Source organism: Acipenser ruthenus, chromosome 3, assembly GCF_902713425.1.
Source record: "Acipenser ruthenus chromosome 3, fAciRut3.2 maternal haplotype, whole genome shotgun sequence".
Classification (NCBI taxonomy): Eukaryota; Metazoa; Chordata; class Actinopteri; order Acipenseriformes; family Acipenseridae; genus Acipenser; species Acipenser ruthenus.
The window spans coordinates 59,066,115-59,084,034 of record NC_081191.1 but is presented as its reverse complement, the minus strand read 5'-3'; the positions used below and the strand labels follow the sequence as shown (position 1 = coordinate 59,084,034).

The window sequence follows — 17,920 nt, the reverse complement described above, 5'->3', positions numbered from 1 at the left end:
TCATTGTGTGCACCACACTGAACATGGACCAGAGAAAGCAAAGGAGAGAGTTGTCTGAGGAGATCAGAAAGAAAATAATAGACAAGCATGGTAAAGGTAAAGGCTACAAGACCATCTCCAAGCAGCTTGATGTTCCTGTGACAACAGTTGCAAATATTATTAAGAAGTTTAAGGTCCATGGAACTGTAGCCAACCTCCCTGGCGCGTGGCCGCAAGATGAAAATCGACCCCAAACAGAAGGATAGTGCAAATGGTAGAAAAAGAACCAACGATAACTGCCAAAGAGATACAAGCTGAACTCCAAGGTGAAGGTACATCAGTTTCTGATCGCACCATCCGTCGCTTTTTGAGCGAAAGTGGGCTCCATGGAAGAAGACCCAGGAGGACTCCACTTTTTGAAAGAAAAACATAAAAAAGCCAGACTGGAATTTGCTAAAATGCATATTGACAAACCACAATCCTTCTGGGAGAATGTCCTTTGGACAGATGAGTCAAAACTGGAGCTTTTTGGTAAGTCACATCAGCTCTATGTTCACAGACGAAAAAATGAAGCTTTCAAAGAAAAGAACACCATACCTACAGTGAAACATGGAGGAGGCTCGGTTATGTTTTGGGGCTGCTTTGCTGCGCCTGGCACAGGGTACCTTGAATCTGTGCAGGTCACAATGAAATTTCAAGACTATCAAGGCATTCTGTGTCAGAAAGCTCTGTCTCAGTCCCAGGTCATGGATCCTCCAACAGGGTAATGACCCAAAACACACAGCTAAAAGCACCCAAGAATGGATAAGAACAAAACATTGGACTATTCTGAAGTGGTCTTCTATGAGTCCTGATCTGAATCCTATCGAACATCTATGGAAAGAGCTGAAACTTGCAGTCTGGAGAAGGCACCCATCAAACCTGAGACAGCTGGAGTAGTTTGCTCAGGAAGAGTGGGCCAAACTACCTGTTAACAGGTGCAGAAGTCTCATTGAGAGCTACAGAAAACATTTGATTGCAGTGATTGCCTCTAAAGGTTGTGCAACAAAATATTAGGTTAGCGGTCCCATCATTTTTGTCCATGCCATTTTCATTTGTTTTCTTATTTACAATATTATGTTGAATAAAAAAATCAAAAGCAAAGTCTGATTTCTGTTAAATATGGAATAAACAATGGTGGATGCCAATTACTTTTGTCAGTTTCAAGTTATTTCAGAGAAAATGTTGCATTCTTCGTTTTTTGTGGAGGGGTACCAACAAATTTGAGTACGTCTGTATTTAGGAAAACTAAAGCCTTAAGTGCACAACAGTTTTGATTTCGGGATTTAATTTCTGTTTTCTGTTTCACTAAACTTACCATCTGAGCTTGGATTGAGGACGAAACCTGCATTAAAATTAGAATGAAAGTGTACATAACATCCTATGATAAACTTAACACGACTGCCAGCGTGGGTGCAATATAAAACAAAAACTGAAATTTAATAAAAAGGGGCTTAGTGGTGGATTGAAATGATCCATACAAATGGCTTTGTCAGCAGTGTTCAAAAAGAGAATGGAGCTCTTTTGTGCTTGTGGGAAGTAGAGCGGAATGCATTTTGCTTTTATGAAAAACTAGCACGTGAAATTAAGAAAAAAAAAGATTGTTGTATAGACTTGCAGTCAAGTTGAGGCATTTCTCCAGCCAGCAGAAAAACGTGGCCTCGTTGCTCTCTGGTTTCCAGCTGTGAGTTCATTATGTCACTGTGCTTTCCACCGGCACGTGATGGCCCCAATTTGTGGCTTGTAGCCTGTTTGGCCTAAGGGGGTGAAAAGTGCTGTTCCATCACATAAATGATGTCTTCTAGATTCAACTAAACAGTTTTTGTTACATGCTGTATGACCTGTAAAATATGACAGTATTTCTTGAAAGTGAATAGTGCTGTTAACATCTGCACTGTTTGCATAGAACAAACCTGGCGTGTATAATATTTTAAATGAATGATACCTAAAAGATGCATGAGCAGGATGGAAATGAGAGAGGCCCCCAGTTCACTGCACAGCTTGACTTCCATTGCAATTTGGAATTGTCCAAATGTAGTGGAAGTAAATTACATTATTAATACTACAAATCTAGGGTTGTATAGCTTATTAGATTAAACATTTATAGTTTTAGTGTAAATGTTTGTTTAAAGTAAACTCTCATATACCTAAAATAAGTAGACTTGATTTTGGTATTTTATAGTGTGTTTTTATATTTTACTTTTGTGTCTCTTTCATACATTTAACATAAGCCTAATATACAGTAAGAAAACAATGGCTTATAATGTTTCAATGTACTATGCATGATTAAACTGAAAAAGTTAAGAACCAGTGCAAGACCCTAATAAGTGTGAAGTTAAATAATTTGCTGTTACAGCTTTAAAAAAATGTATTAAATGAATGAGGAAAAAAAAGAAAATCTGCTTCATGTGATGGGTACTGTGGTTCTGCCTTGGAACGAAGCAAGACCTCAAGACTTTTTGAAATATCTGTTCCTTTTAATATTTCAAATCCTGTGACTTTTTTGAGCATAATGAAAATGTTTCTGAATTACTGATTTTCCTAACTCCTCTTAGCACTGCAGAGCTTGTTACACAGATACACAACTCATAACGGCAGACTGCTTTTGGAGTATGCAATAGTACAGATAACTCCATGCAACCATTCAATTTATTCAATAGAGTGTGTTGTATGGTTGTCAACTTGTTGCACTCCTGTATATGTGTATTCTGTTTTTATTTTTGACAGTTTATGGTACTATTTAGTTTGTCAGATGTTTTTGATTTGTCTTGAAAAAATACAGGTATTGACATTATTTCAACTTGGTATATTTTCTTTTTTCAATTGTATAATAATAATAATAATAATAATAATAATACTGTATCTCTGGGAATTTACACACAATGTGGTCTCTGGATGTTGAAGGTCAGAACCCTGCAAAATGCACACTAACAAAACAAGAGATGTAGGACAGTATGTATGTAAAATACTTCATGGTTCTGTACAACAAGGTTGAATAATCTTGTATTTCCACCAGATTTTCAAAAGAACCAGCAAATACATGGTTACATAAACATGAAGGATAGCAGAACCATTTGAACAACACAATTCCAAACAATAAACAGATTTTAGATTAAACAAAAAAAATGTACATAAATAATACTTGGCATGTTGCATGAATATATTAATCGATTAATGCAACCGTTGTAATCGTATTCTGATTAATTGTTGCAGTACCAATGCAGGTTCATTTCATGTAGTTTAATATTATTGACCCTTGCTGGTATTTTTGGAAAGTGAGTGCCCTAGTTACAAAGCCTCAAGTTTCTGATTTCAAGATTTGTGATGGCTTTAAGATGCTATGAGTAGATTGTAATTACAGACTTCCATTTAAACAGAAACCTCTGGGTATTTGACTGTCATAGGGAACGCAGGCATAAAGCAGTTCTGGAAATAGTGACAAAGAACCCTAGCAACCACTGCTCTTGAGCTGCTGTTCTATTGAAGTTCAAAATTACACAGCTCTGATCCAAGTGTGGTGTGCCTCTTGCAAATAATCTGTGCTTGCTGCTCTCTGCTGAAATTGCAGGTTTAATTCAGTCTAGACATTGAGTGATCTACAGTAGGACACATCCAGTTTATGAATCCAGCTGAATGGTTTTGCTATTATTATTTTATTAAAATCGCTTATTGAGTGTAAGAAGGTAATAAATAGTATTATAATCGGTAGAAAGTGTTAAATACCAGAATATCCATGCCATACTTTCAGGATGAAACCGTTACAATAAATATCAATTTGAATTGCTTACTAATCTATTCTGGTCAGCAATGTACTGGGAACTATCTGGGGCCAAAAAAAGAAGCAGCTGGTATAATGACCATAATTAATGAATGCAATAAAAAATAATAATAATAAAAACTGTTTAAACACTAATATCTAAGGGAGATTTTCATCAATTTTGATTGAAGCTATTGATTTTGTTTACTTATGTCAAGTCTCCTATTCCAGCCCATGCAGTTCCTTGTCCTGTCTGAGGAAATCTGCCTTTGCTCCTCGGTGACCCCTGTTGCAACTTAAGCAGAGCAGCATTAACTTAAGCTTCCCTGTTAACCAATGACTGCCGATGCTGCTTCTCTGTAACTAAGTGCACAGTGAGTGGAGAAGTTAATTACTAAATGCATCCATCCTAGAAGGAGGGTATTGAGTTAACGCTTTCATTTTATATTGCGGCTTGAAATGAAAAATAGAGAAGAATAGTGAGGGCCAACATGCTACTATTGCATCTTTGTTTGAGCTGAACTGAGATACAAGCTCAACTTGACCTTTTTTATAAGTCACATGATTGTTGTTTTTTATAAATCACATGATCTCTCACATTGAGGTTGGAGCAAGTACAATTTAACAAATAGTTCTAGGATGCAGGGTCTTCAAAATGGCCTTAAAAAAGGATGTTTATTAATTGAGTAGAATGACTTAATTAATAAAATGAGCAGGTCTCATTAGTAAAAATTTGGGCAATAAAAATAAAACAAAAATCTGAAACCTTTTTTTTTTTTTTTTTTTTTTTTACTGGAGCATGAATTCAAATAGTCTTTTGGAGAAAAGCAGTTATGTAGTTTGGACTAACTTTTTCCTCAAGCAGAAATTTTGAAATGTGAGCACGTTTTTTTTTTTTTTTAGTAGTGATTATTGGGGGTACATCACAGTCTGATCCAGTAGCTTGTTGCCCTTTGGCTCTACCAAAAGTACCCTAATGTTTCATCTTTTAAAATAAATAACATGCAGTTGCATTATAATGTCTAACACACAGTAAACTTAGTTTTACTTTGAAACTGATTCTTTTTTTCTTACTGTGGCAACACATGTGAGGGAGAACAGGCATTTATTACTGTATATTTTGACTTCAGGATGTGATCTGTGGAGTGTTGCTTGCTGTAGCATGAAAATTACTTTTGGTTTATTGATTAATCAGCAGATTCATTGGCTAGTAAATCAACTACAGTCGCTGCTGCATGTCAGACTACCCAGGAAGTAATGATTGCTTCATAAAGCATTAATCAACATCCCATTGTCATATACAAAAGGAGCATCCTAAATATTGAATACAGATACTGAGAAAAATGTAACCAGGCCAAGGAACACCCCGGCTAGCTTGTGGAATCTGTAGCATAAGGACATACTGTAGTTCCTATGCTAAACAAGAAAATGTTGCTAGGTTACATTGCTGTTCTGATCGATGCCTAACACTGGCATGTTTTAATTAATAGAAAAATGACTCTGGATTTACAGTTGAGCTGAGAAATCGATTGAACCCTTGACCTTGGTTCTCAAGAGCCTTTTTTTAATCTTAGTTCGATACAGAACTTTGTCCACAAAAAGGAAAAAAAAAAAAAAGCTTCCATTTACTGAATATATTTTTTTATAATGTGTGAGAAATATTCTCACACATTAAAACTGAAGTATTGCAAAAAAAAGGAAAATAATAAAATGAAATGTTAAAATGTGTTTCTTTTTAGTACTGTGGCTTTTCCATCAAAACTGTAGACTGAGGCAAAAGCATGTAAACATCCCACTTTAACATGCTGATAAACGACAGACATTATTAAAACAAATCAAAGGCAATTATTTTAGATATGGGCTGAAGGTTGGGTTTGAGTTTTGTGACAGCCGTTGTTGTTGAGTTCCCTTTACCACAGGGTATAGTTGATTTTACTCGGTATTCATTTTGTTCACAGTGCTGCTGGTGGTGAAATATTTAACCAGTGTGTCGCTGACCGAGACGAGGCCTTCAAGGAGAAAGATGTTAAACGACTAATGAAGCAAATCTTGGAAGGTGTAGCATTCCTACACCAAAATAATGTGGTCCACCTTGATTTGAAGGTATGAGCCGAATCTATCTTTTTATTTATACTGTGTGCTTTTTCTATGGCAATGAAAGCTGTAGTGAAGCTCTATGTAGCGTATATAAAATTAACTTCTCTGTCTATATATTGTAATGAATTAAAAAATAGCTCACTATTAAGTTAAGAGTTGCAGCCTCTATCTGGCATTTTACCAAAAGGCAACGGACCATGTAAGCTAGCAGGGAGGCTCTAAAGTATGCTGTACAATCGTAACCTCCTTTTTTAAGATTCCAATCTAATTGGTGTTGACAGTGATCCACTTGGAGATTTTATTTATAGGAGGTCATGGGATTTTTGGCGTGCCACTTGTCTGTGTGGGACAGGTGGACCACGGCTTTTTCAATGTGACTCCTCTTGTATACTCTGGTAAAAGGCAAATCCCATCAAAACTCTTGGTCTTTAATTGTAATGCACATGTAAACATTTAAATCCATAGACTGATGTGCACTGTTACTTTTGAAATGCAATTGTTTCAGGTTGGATTTATTCTTGTAACATTATTATGAATCTAGTAACAAACCTTTGTGATTTTTTCAAATGTTGAAAATATCCTAAAGCAATAGACAATATTTAATGTTAAAGGTGATTGTGAAATTGCACATTATATGTACAGAAGGAAAATGGAAACAGTTATTGAACAAAAGGGAGGTTTCCTTTAAAAATTGACAGGCATGGGTATTTTCTAATTTATCATAATGGTATTTCAGCCTCAGAACATTCTGCTAACCAGCGAGTCACCTTTGGGAGATATCAAAATAGTTGACTTTGGGCTTTCTAGAATAATGAGCAGCAATGAGGAGCTGAGAGAAATCATGGGAACACCCGAGTATGTGGGTAAGTAACTCCATAAAATAATGGAGTGATGTATTTCTTGTCTAGTTTGGAATGAGGGGGTAGCATGGCAACTAATGATTTAACACTTCATTCATTTATTTATTTATTTTTTTATTTTTTTATTTTTTTATTTTAATCCATAAAATACATATTTACAGGACTAGTCCATTTCATTCTAGGATTTTTGTGGTGGAGTTGCGTTTTAAGCTTGGGATTCTAAAAGTTGCATAAAACTACCTTCACAAAAAATAGCCCCATCAGCATTAACAAAGATTGATTTTAGTGGTAATGGTATTGCTGTGGTGTGTTTATAAGGTAATAATGGAACTCCTATGTCAATAAAGCCATGGGAGTTACATTAAAGTTTTGTTGATTTATGCCTGTTTGTCTGAAAAAAAAAAAAAAGATTGTAGTCCACTGAAAGAGAATTTTTTTTATGTTGAGGGCAAGGCTGAAGTATCATGTGAAGCATTTCAACGGTATGCATTAGTTTTAGAACAGGTATAATTTAATTAATGTCATCATTTCCGTTCTTGAGTAATAACATAACCGGTGTCCGATTTGTTATATAATAAAGCATACAATGACATATCCATTCCAAAAAGATACTCAGAATGCAAGTTTTAAGAATATTATCTTTAAAAATGTTACATTTACACAAATTTCTGCTTGCAGCTCCAGAAATTCTGAATTACGAGCCAATCAGCACAGCAACAGACATGTGGTAAGGAACTTATTTACCGTTCCATGTTGAGCCTAGTTGTACTTGCATGAATTTACACACAGGATTTAATTTGAGTGTTTCTTTTCAGGAGTATAGGTGTGCTGGCCTATGTGATGCTTACAGGGACATCCCCTTTCCTGGGAGAAGACAAACAAGAAACCTTTTTGAATATTTCCCAGATAAATGTCAGCTACTCTGAAGAGGAGTTTGAAGGAATCTCCAGGTCAGCGATTGATTTCATGAAGGCACTTCTAATTAAAGAACCAGTGTAAGAAAAGTATCTCTACTTTTAACCCTTATTAATTATTACCTTTGTATAGCTTATTAGTGCTGTAATTAAACTTATTTCCTTTATCTAAATTATGATATGGCACACTTTTTTTTTATTTCTAAACATTTTGTGAGGCGAAACTATTGTTTCCCAACAGTAGTATTGATATTCCTTTGATATCTTTATGCTGTGTTTTCAGAATAAACTCAGATATAGTACAAGTCTTGTGTCACAGATCAAATCATGTGGCCGATACAAAGGCATAAGGCTAAAGTTAAAGTTGTACAGTAATGGATATTGTAAGATAAAAAAAGTATACTATATTTTGAATCTATTATGAATGTTATTGGAACTATTTGTTTTTGCTGTTACAAAGTCTGTTTTATAGACTGAGTTGACTGCCTCTATTGCAAGTATGTTTTTCTTTCAGTCAAATTACAGACATTATTTCCTAGAAACTGCTAAAAGGAAGCTGCCATGTAGAAATAATCTATTATTAACCATTGCTTTTTTAACAGAGACAGAGCCACAGCTGAGGACTGCCTGCAGCATCAGTGGTTACAGCAAGAACAAGCAGAGGCTTCAGAAGTAGCAAGTCCCAGCGAAAGCATCCCTGAGGAAGTAAGTCCAGTCTCTCCCCCTGAGGAGCCAGAGGCACAGACTTCGGTGACAGAGGAGTTAATTGTCATGGCGGCATACACACTTGGACAGTGCAGGCAGTCAGAAAAGGAGAACATTACCTCTGATCAAAAGGCCATCTCTAAACGCTTCAAATTTGAAGAACCTTTCAGCTCGCTGCAGGAGATTCCGGGAGAGTTCATATATTAATATATTTCACCAAGGACACTACGTTTTGACTTCTAAAAGCCATTGTAAAAATATTCCTTCTTAACTTGAAGGTCAATTATTACTGGTACTCTTGGGTTTACATTCATATTCACATTTTCCACAAAAATATGCTTGGTAAAGGCTAAATGTTTTGAAAATAAACAAGGCACAACTGCACATAGATCTAGCCAGACATTTTACAATAGTAGTGATTTAGAAAAGAAACCATGGCACTGTAAATAAATTTAAGGTTCCAAACCTGAGTGCCCAGTCATTTGTTACTAGTGTTAAATTTATATTTTATAACATTCCTTAAGCTTATGTTCATTTTGTACAGTAATGTGTTTTGTAAGCTTATCATTAAAAAATGTATACTATATTTTGAATATTATTATAACTATTGCTGTTACAAAGTTGATTTTTCTGAAAGTCTGAAATGGCCGCCTCTTGCTCACAATGCTCTTCCCAATTACATTTCTTAAAATTAACTTTGTGTAACACTTTCTATGCCTATTACAGGTTACTATTTTGTATAATATTTTGGGGAGGACTGGACATTTTTGTATTAAGTTGTGTTCAATTTTGATAGCTTGTAACTTATGAAAGGTATTTTTGACATTCTATTAATTACAATAAAATGTATGTAATAGTCTTATGTATGTATGTAATATCTTAACAAATGTCAGAACTGAAAATATTTATAAACTAAATCAGAGAAGGCTAGTCCCACCAGTGTAGTGGGATAGACAAATAAAGGTGAAGGGAAAACTAGGAAGACAACTATTAATCCAATTAATGCTCTCCCTTTTAAAATCCAACATTTCAGTGTTACCTGTTTTCATTAGACATCATTCAAATCTAGTAGTTCCAGTGAAGTGACACACATTGTGTGTTCATTCAGTTGAAATGTTGCAATTATTACTTTACAAAAAATACCCAAACACATAGGTATTCCTCATGACAACAGCATGTATTGAAATATGCTACAGCTTGCTTTTGTGGTCCTCTGTTGGTAATCTCTTCCAAGATCAGTTCTGGCATATACAGCATATTTTGGATGTTCCCTATTCCCTTCCCACTATGGTTAATTTGTGTTTATTTTATATATAATTGAATTATGTAATAAGTGAGGGGAAATGTACCTTCCTCAGGTGTATATTTAAACACTGTCATATGTTGGTATTGTTTTTCTTCAAAAGTAACAAAATAAATCCAAATGAGAATATTCTTTTCTTGTTCAAAGATGCCTAAATAACACATAATATTTACTCTGAAGGCCAGGTTAAATCACAAGCTTAAAATGAATTATCTGTTAGTGAGAGAAAGAACATGACTAAAGCATACTGTAGCTACTGTACTCATTCATTTCATTTATCTTGAGATCAGGGTTCTGCATCATTTTTTCATTATTGTAAAAGTACTGTCAATAGTGAGACCAGAAAGAAAACAAATCCAGGACACAATATTGTAGAATAGAAGCCCTGCTAGCTATGATGTAATGTACAGATGCACTGGAAGAAATATCGTTATGCCAAAATGATCATTAAAAACCCTACTGAACAGGCAGCGCACACCTATATATATATCAATTCTATTTATAAAATGTATATTTCCTATAGAAGGTTCATTTAAGACCTAGACTAAAGAATACACATTTGTACTACTATATTTGCTATAACTGATGGTGCTTCTTTCCAAATGTACCTCTGTTGTACCTTTTTTTATTGGCATAAAAAATATAGTGAAACGTGTTTTTTTTTTTTTTTTTTTTTTTTACGTACATAAATCTATAAATCAGACATATATTAACAAATACAGACGTGCTCAAATTTGTTGGTACCCTTACAGCTCATTGAAATAATGCTTCATTCCTCCTGAAAAGTGATGAAATTAAAAGCTATTTTATCATGTATACTTGCATGCCTTTGGTATGTCATAGAAAAAAGCAAAGAAGCTGTGAAAAGAGATGAATTATTGCTTATTCTACAAAGATATTCTAAAATGGCCTGGACACATTTGTTGGTACCCCTTAGAAAAGATAATAAAGAATTGGATTATAGCGATATTTCAAACTAATTCGTTTCTTTAATTAGTATCACACATGTCTCCAATCTTGTAATCAGTCATTCAGCCTATTTAAATGCAGAAAAGTAGTCACTGTGCTGTTTGGTATCATTGTGTGCACCACACTGAACATGGACCAGAGAAAGCAAAGGAGAGAGTTGTCTGAGGAGATCAGAAAGAAAATAATAGACAAGCATGGTAAAGGTAAAGGCTACAAGACCATCTCCAAGCAGCTTGATGTTCCGGTGACAACAGTTGCAAATATTATTAAGAAGTTTAAGGTCCATGGAACTGTAGCCAACCTCCCTGGGCGCGGCCGCAAGAGGAAAATCGACCCCAGAGTGAACAGAAGGATAGTGCGAATGGTAGAAAAAGAACCAAGGAAACTGCCAAAGAGATACAAGCTGAACTCCAAGGTGAAGGTATGTCAGTTTCTGATCGCACCATCCGTTGCTTTTTGAGCGAAAGTGGGCTCCATGGAAGAAGACCCAGGAGGACTCCACTTTTGAAAGAAAAACATAAAAAGGCCAGACTGGAATTTGTTAAAATGCATATTGACAAACCACAATCCTTCTGGGAGAATGTCCTTTGGACAGATGAGTCAAAACTGGAGCTTTTTGGCAAATCACATCAGCTCTATGTTCACAGACAAAAAAATGAAGCTTTCAAAGAAAAGAACACCATACCTACAGTGAAACATGGAGGAGGCTCGGTTATGTTTTGGGGCTGCTTTGCTGCGCCTGGCACAGGGTACCTTGAATCTGTGCAGGGCACAATGAAATTTCAAGACTATCAAGGCATTCTGTGTCAGAAAGCTCTGTCTCAGTCCCAGGTCATGGATCCTCCAACAGGGTAATGACCCAAAACACACAGCTAAAAGCACCCAAGAATGGATAAGAACAAAACATTGGACTATTCTGAAGTGGCCTTCTATGAATCCTGATCTGAATCCTATCGAACATCTATGGAAAGAGCTGAAACTTGCAGTCTGGAGAAGGCACCCATCAAACCTGAGACAGCTGGAGCAGTTTGCTCAGGAAGAGTGGGCCAAACTACCTGTTAACAGGTGCAGAAGTCTCATTGAGAGCTACAGAAAACATTTGATTGCAGTGATTGCCTCTAAAGGTTGTGCAACAAAATATTAGGTTAGCGGTCCCATCATTTTTGTCCATGCCATTTTCATTTGTTTTCTTATTTACAATATTATGTTGAATAAAAAATCAAAAGCAAAGTCTGATTTCTATTAAATATGGAATAAACAATGGTGGATGCCAATTACTTTTGTCAGTTTCAAGTTATTTCAGAGAAAATTGTGCATTCTTCGGTTTTTGTGGAGGGGTACCAACAAATTTGAGCACGTCTGTATGCATGGAATTCTCTTTACAAAGGACAAAAGCTGTACTTGACATGTATCACTTCAATGGAAAATAGTAATATCCCTGATATGTTGAATCTCTTTATTGAATTAAAGGGTGGTGTATGATGAGGTTTGAAAGAATCCCTGGTAATTGCATAGCCCAGGTGCCCACTGTAACAATTTTATGCAATTATCAGTAACATACAGTGTAATACATTTAATTGTTTACCTGATAATTGCATACAATTGTGAAGTACATTTATTTTGAAAATGTATGGTCCTTATTCTGGTTTAAATGCATAAAACTGAGAGGCACACGGGAATCTACTGCATGTGCATTTTCATAGGAAACGTGCTTCACTTTTTTTTTTTTTAAGTTAACAGGAATATGCAATTATCATATATGCAAGTCATTGGAATGCACTATGCTTGTATGATTCTTAAACCTTAAGCATACAGTAATATTATATTGGCATACCATGGCTACATGGTAATAAAACAAATCTGTAAATGTAGTTTGTTCTTCATTTTCCAGATATATATTTATATATATATAGTGCCTTGCAAAAGTATTCAGACCCCTGACCAATTCTCTCATATTACTGAATTACAAATGGTACATTGAAATTTCGTTCTGTTTGATATTTTAAAACACTGAAACTCAAATCAATTATTGTAAGGTGACATTGGTTTTATGTTGGGAAATATTTTTAAGAAAAATAAAAAACTGAAATATCTTGCTTGCATAAGTATTCAACCCCTGTGCTGTGGAAGCTTCCAGTTTACAGCGATGAAAGAAATTGTCCTAACGAGGACACAATTACCTTACCATTGGCCTCCACCTGTGAACCATTAAAGTTGCTGTCACATTTTCTGGATAAAAACCCCACTGTTGAAGGATCATTGGTCAGGCTGTGAATCTGAAGGAAAATGAAGACCAAAGAGCATTCTCCAGAAGTTAGAGATAAAGTAATACAAATGCATAGATTAGGGAAAGGGTACAAAATAATATCCGAGTGTTTGGATATCCCAGTGAGCACAGTTGGATCAATAATCAGGAAGTGGAAGCTGCATCACACCACCCAGGTACTGCCAAGAAAAGGCCGTCCCTCAAAACTCAGCGCTCAAACAAGGAGACGACTTATGAGAGAAGCCACAGAGAGGCCAACAATCACTTTGAAGGAGCTACAGAGTTCAGTGGCTGGGAGTGGAGTAATGGTGCACCAGTCAACCATATCAAGAGCTCTGCATAACACTGGCCTGTATGGGAGGGTGGCAAGAAGCCATTACTCAAAAAGTACCATCTGAAAGCACGTCTGGAGTTTGCCAGAAAGCATGAGAGTGTGGGAAAAGGTTTTGTGGTCAGATGAGACCAAGATAGAGCTTTTTGGCCAAAACTCAAAGCGCTATGTGTGGCGCAAACCTAACACTACCCATGCCTCAAGACACACCATCCCTACAGTGAAGTATGGTGGTGGCAGCATCATGCTGTGGGGATGCTTCTCATCAGCAGAGACTGGGCATCTTGTTAAAATTGAAGGAAGAATGGGTGGAGCAAAATACAGGGAAATACTGCAAGAGAACCTGCTTCAGTCCGCTAAAAAACTGAAGCTTGGGAGGAAATTCACCCTTCAGCAGGACAATGATCCCAAGCACAAGGCCAAAGCAACATTGGAGTGGCTCAAGAACAAAAAGGTGAATGTCCTACAGTGGCCCAGTCAAAGTCCTAATCTCAATCCCATTGAGAATCTGTGGCACTATTTGAAAATTGCGGTCCACAAGCATCGTCCAACCAACCTGAACGACCTGGAGCAAATCTGCCAAGAAGAATGGGCCAAAATCACTCCAACACTGTGTGCAAAGCTGGTACATATTTACCCCAAAAGACTTAAAGCTGTTATTACAGCGAAAGGTGGCTCTACCAAATATTAATGTGTGGGGGTTGAATACTTATGCAAGCAAGATATTTCAGTTTTTTATTTTTCTTAAAAATATTTTAAGAATATCCGAGTGGCGCATCCAGTAAAAGCACTTGCGTAGAGTGCCGGATGCATCCTATAGTCTGGACGTCGCGAGTTCGAGTCCAGGCTATTCCTTTGCCGACCGAGGACGGGAGCTTCCAGGAGGCGGTGCTCAATTGGCCGAGCGTCGCCCGGGGGGTGTACTTGGCTCACCGCGCACCAGCGACCCCTGTAGTCTGGCCGGGCGCCTGCGGGTATGCCTGTAAGCTGCCAGACAGCTGCCTTGTCCTCCGACGCTGTAGCTCTTGGGTGGCTGCATGGTGAGTCCGCAGTGTGAAAAAAAGCGGTCGGCTGACGGCACACGCTTCGGAGGACAGTGTGTGTTCGTCTTCGCCCTCCCGAGTCAGCAGAGGGGTGGTAGCGGTGAGCTGAGCATAATAAAATAATTAGCCATTCCAAATTGGGAGAAAATAATAAAAATAATTGGCAACGACTAAATTTATAAAAATAAATAAATAAATAATTTCCCAACATAAAACCAATGTCGCCTTACAATAATTGATTTTGAGTTTCAGTGTTTTAAAATAAAATATCAAACAGAACGAAATTTCAATGTACCATTTGTAATTCAGTAATATGAGAGAATTGGTCAGGGGTCTGAATACTTTTGCAAGGCACTGTGTGTGTGTGTGTGTGTGTGTATATATATATATATATATATATATATATATATATATATATATATATTCACTGACTGGCAAAACACCTAAACACTGCTCTTACAACTAAATTAATTTAGTCTGCAACAAGTATTAGGCCTCCACCTGTGCCTCTCAGTCAAATTCTATGCAGCACTTACTATATGTGTGCCTATTGGCTCTACTGCACATGAAGTGATCTTATACTGGGCAGTCAAAGTAAATCGAATGTCTGGAGAAATTCTATAGAAATGAGTGGTCACAGCTGCGAACTGGCATGATGTCACAGCACATCCGCCATCTTAGTAAAAGAAGGACTTATACATTATGAATACATCTTAGGGAAACAAAATATTTTCAGACAGAAAAAAATAAACCTTTAGAAAATCCTCTAAAATTAAAAATGTACCTTTAAAAAAATCCTCTGTCCATTTCTTACCTCCAGATTGTCCTGAGAAGAAACGTGAAACCTCTGATCTGGCAACACTGCTATGGGGAGTGGTAAATTGCCATGGTGACCAGGCAGCTTCATCAAGCAATTGAGCCTGTGCCACAGTACTGCAATCTTCTGACTCCTGCTGCTGTGCTTTCACAACGTGAGAGCGAGTTCAACTCGATGAATTGTGACATCTAAATACTGCAGGCTTGTCTTGTAGACCTACATTAACTTATTTATATACATCATTAACTGTTCTAAAACATGTCTCGAAATATGTATTATTCAAAACTAAATATAAGAAGCAAATGTTTTACACATAGACAAGGATTTTAATCACAATAACCAAATATATTCTACCCTGCTACACTGAAGCCAATAGTTTCAATTCCAATCACAACCTGTAGATGGCAGCACAACACCACAAGCTCTACATAATTTAAGCTGGTTTGCTATCGCTGCGAACCTCACACTCCAACCTTTCTATCCATTCCTGCAGTTTGTCGGCAAACCCCCCCCCCCCCCCCCCCCGGATGTTCCCAGATACGCACCTCCTCATCTGCCTCCGCTCCTTCAAACCGACCAACTTCATCAAGGCACTTAATACAACTTTCAAAGTCACCATTTCATTCAATGTGTTTATCAACGTTTGAGTCAAAGTGCCTTCCTAACCTGCAATAGACAATACACTCATAGACTGCTCCTGACCAAATCAATAGGATTTGCAGCAGCCTCAGATCTACGCATTCTTCATCTCTGCCCAAAGACAGCCCCATCTACAGCACCATCTAAAACCGCCTTAACTCTCAAAGACCAATATCCACCGCATTCAGGCGATCTCTGCTCTCTACAGCAGGCCACTGAACACTACTGACAGCATTCCATTTTTTACTTGCTTAGAGCTCTGCCTGTCAGCAGATCCCGCCCTCTGCTGTTAATCACTCCTCACTACAGCAAATCTCAGCTCCCTCTTCAGATCTGCTTCTATTGCAGCATGCAAAAGTTGCTTTAGTTTACTTTTTAAATCTGCAACTGCCTACTCCAGAGCTTGCAACGCTCCAGCTTAAAAAAACAAAATATGGGGCACTTGAGTTCCTCAGCAATCTAGTCATATGTCCGCTAATTCTCTCATATATTAGAGGCATTAATACATGGTGAGAGACGTGGTACGAGGCTGGAAATCTGACTTGATTATGATTTAAGGAGTTCCACTATTAGGAGAATGACACGAGTTGTGAAACCCAAATCTCCGAATGTGGTGTCCTCTCAGAAGCTCCGAATTCACTGTTTCTTCTGCTTCTAGTTTCCCCGTGGAGGGTATTCGTTTCTGTGACCTTTCTTTTATTACAGATGCTTTCATCATTCGGCTACGTACCTCAAAGACGGATCAATTTCGGTGTGGTCAGTTCATTCAGCCGTCAAGTATCGAGTCCCCCTATACCCTTTCTTTTCAACGGCAAGGTATCTCCCCCCCTCCCCCCCCGGACCCTCTGTTCATTGATTCCTCTCGCTGTACATCACTGGTTCTCAACCAACCTTTCTCCAGAGCAGCCCTCCCTCCTCAGCTCTACACCCCCATTCATTCCGTATAGGTGCAGCCACCTCTGCCACGAGGGCCAGAATCAATCACAGCCTGATCAAGAATATGGGAAGCTGGTCCTCTTCTGCAGTGGATTCTTAAGTCATTCATCCTCCTCTGATACAGTTGCAGCACATTCTAAAATTGCTAATATGCCCAGAGTGGGGGCTTCCTGTCCACCGGGGCCACCAGAGGTTTTCCCCTAATCAGCCTCAAGGAGTTTTTTCCTCTCCAGTGAGCGGCAGGTATTCACATAGTCACAACTACTAATAATTCCTAACCACCTTTGTTCATCCTGTTTGTCCTTCTAGTCTTTCGTATATGATATGTGTCGGCATGTGTTCTTTGTTATTGGCTCACGGTGCAGGTGTTTCAGAGAGCCGTGGGTCTGTCCTTTGGGGGGGCAAGTGATCTCACTTCCCCGACCTCAGTTTCAGACATCCGCCTACCTTCCTTTTAATAGTGGGGGTTTTCACCGCCGTGAGTTAGAGCGAACCCCCGGCCACACTCAATTCTATTGCAGCTCATGCGCTTATCTTACCTCACCTAGTGAGGCTCAGTTCTATCCATTCCTCTCTTCAGGCCGTGGCTGCTTTACGCTTCCAGTGCTCGAGTCCCATACTAACTTGCATGCTTTCTCTTTACTTGAGGTACCAGGCAGCGTGGAGTCTCGGCCGGTCAATCCCAAGGTTTAACGAGCACCCCTTTACAGAAGCCTCAGATGCTGTGTACCCTACTCTCCCGAGGGACGCCTCCCTCATACTTCCATTTTGTGTCCTGACGCCAAGGACCGATTTCCTCTCTCGATGGTCGGCTCTTCGAGTATTAACCCTTGTATATGTTTTTCGGTAGCTGGGCTTCGCCCCTGGGATGCGTTGGTTACGCCACCCTCAGTCAGCAACTACCTTTCTATCCTAATTTCCGCTCCTCTGTCCTAAGTCTGTTCCTTCAGCGGCACTCTGTCTTACTTACTGCTCTTTCTGCTTCCTCTGCCCTATCCTTACATACCCAGCTCACGGCCTGTGAATTACTTATAAAACTGTCTGAACACTTGCTTTCTGCCTGCTAATCGGGTGTTGAAATTCTGAACACAGATCATATACTGTAAACTCCCGGGTGTGATCTTCATATACATATAGCGTTTGCTTGCAGCCACTTACTTTTTATTTCTTGAAACTATTTCCCACAATGCACTGTACCCAAGTAGTCTGTTGAAAATAAATACTTTCTCCAAAACTAAACATCCTAAACAAAATACTTCAGACTG

The 17,920-nt window shown here is 38.0% G+C and overlaps 1 protein-coding gene across 1 annotated transcript in view; it reads left to right on the top strand.

Annotated features, from left to right (window-relative positions):
- The window catches only part of LOC117435556 (serine/threonine-protein kinase 17A-like), a 31,188-nt gene extending 21,403 nt beyond the window's left edge, over window positions 1-9,785 (top strand). The window contains exons 4-8 of the mRNA XM_059014493.1: window positions 5,734-5,878; window positions 6,609-6,735; window positions 7,411-7,459; window positions 7,548-7,727; window positions 8,249-9,785. Coding sequence (XP_058870476.1) covers window positions 5,734-5,878; window positions 6,609-6,735; window positions 7,411-7,459; window positions 7,548-7,727; window positions 8,249-8,558 — 811 coding nt within the window. The 3' untranslated portion in view covers window positions 8,559-9,785. The remainder of the gene's footprint in view (window positions 1-5,733; window positions 5,879-6,608; window positions 6,736-7,410; window positions 7,460-7,547; window positions 7,728-8,248) is intronic.
- The last annotated feature ends 8,135 nt before the right edge of the window (window positions 9,786-17,920 follow it).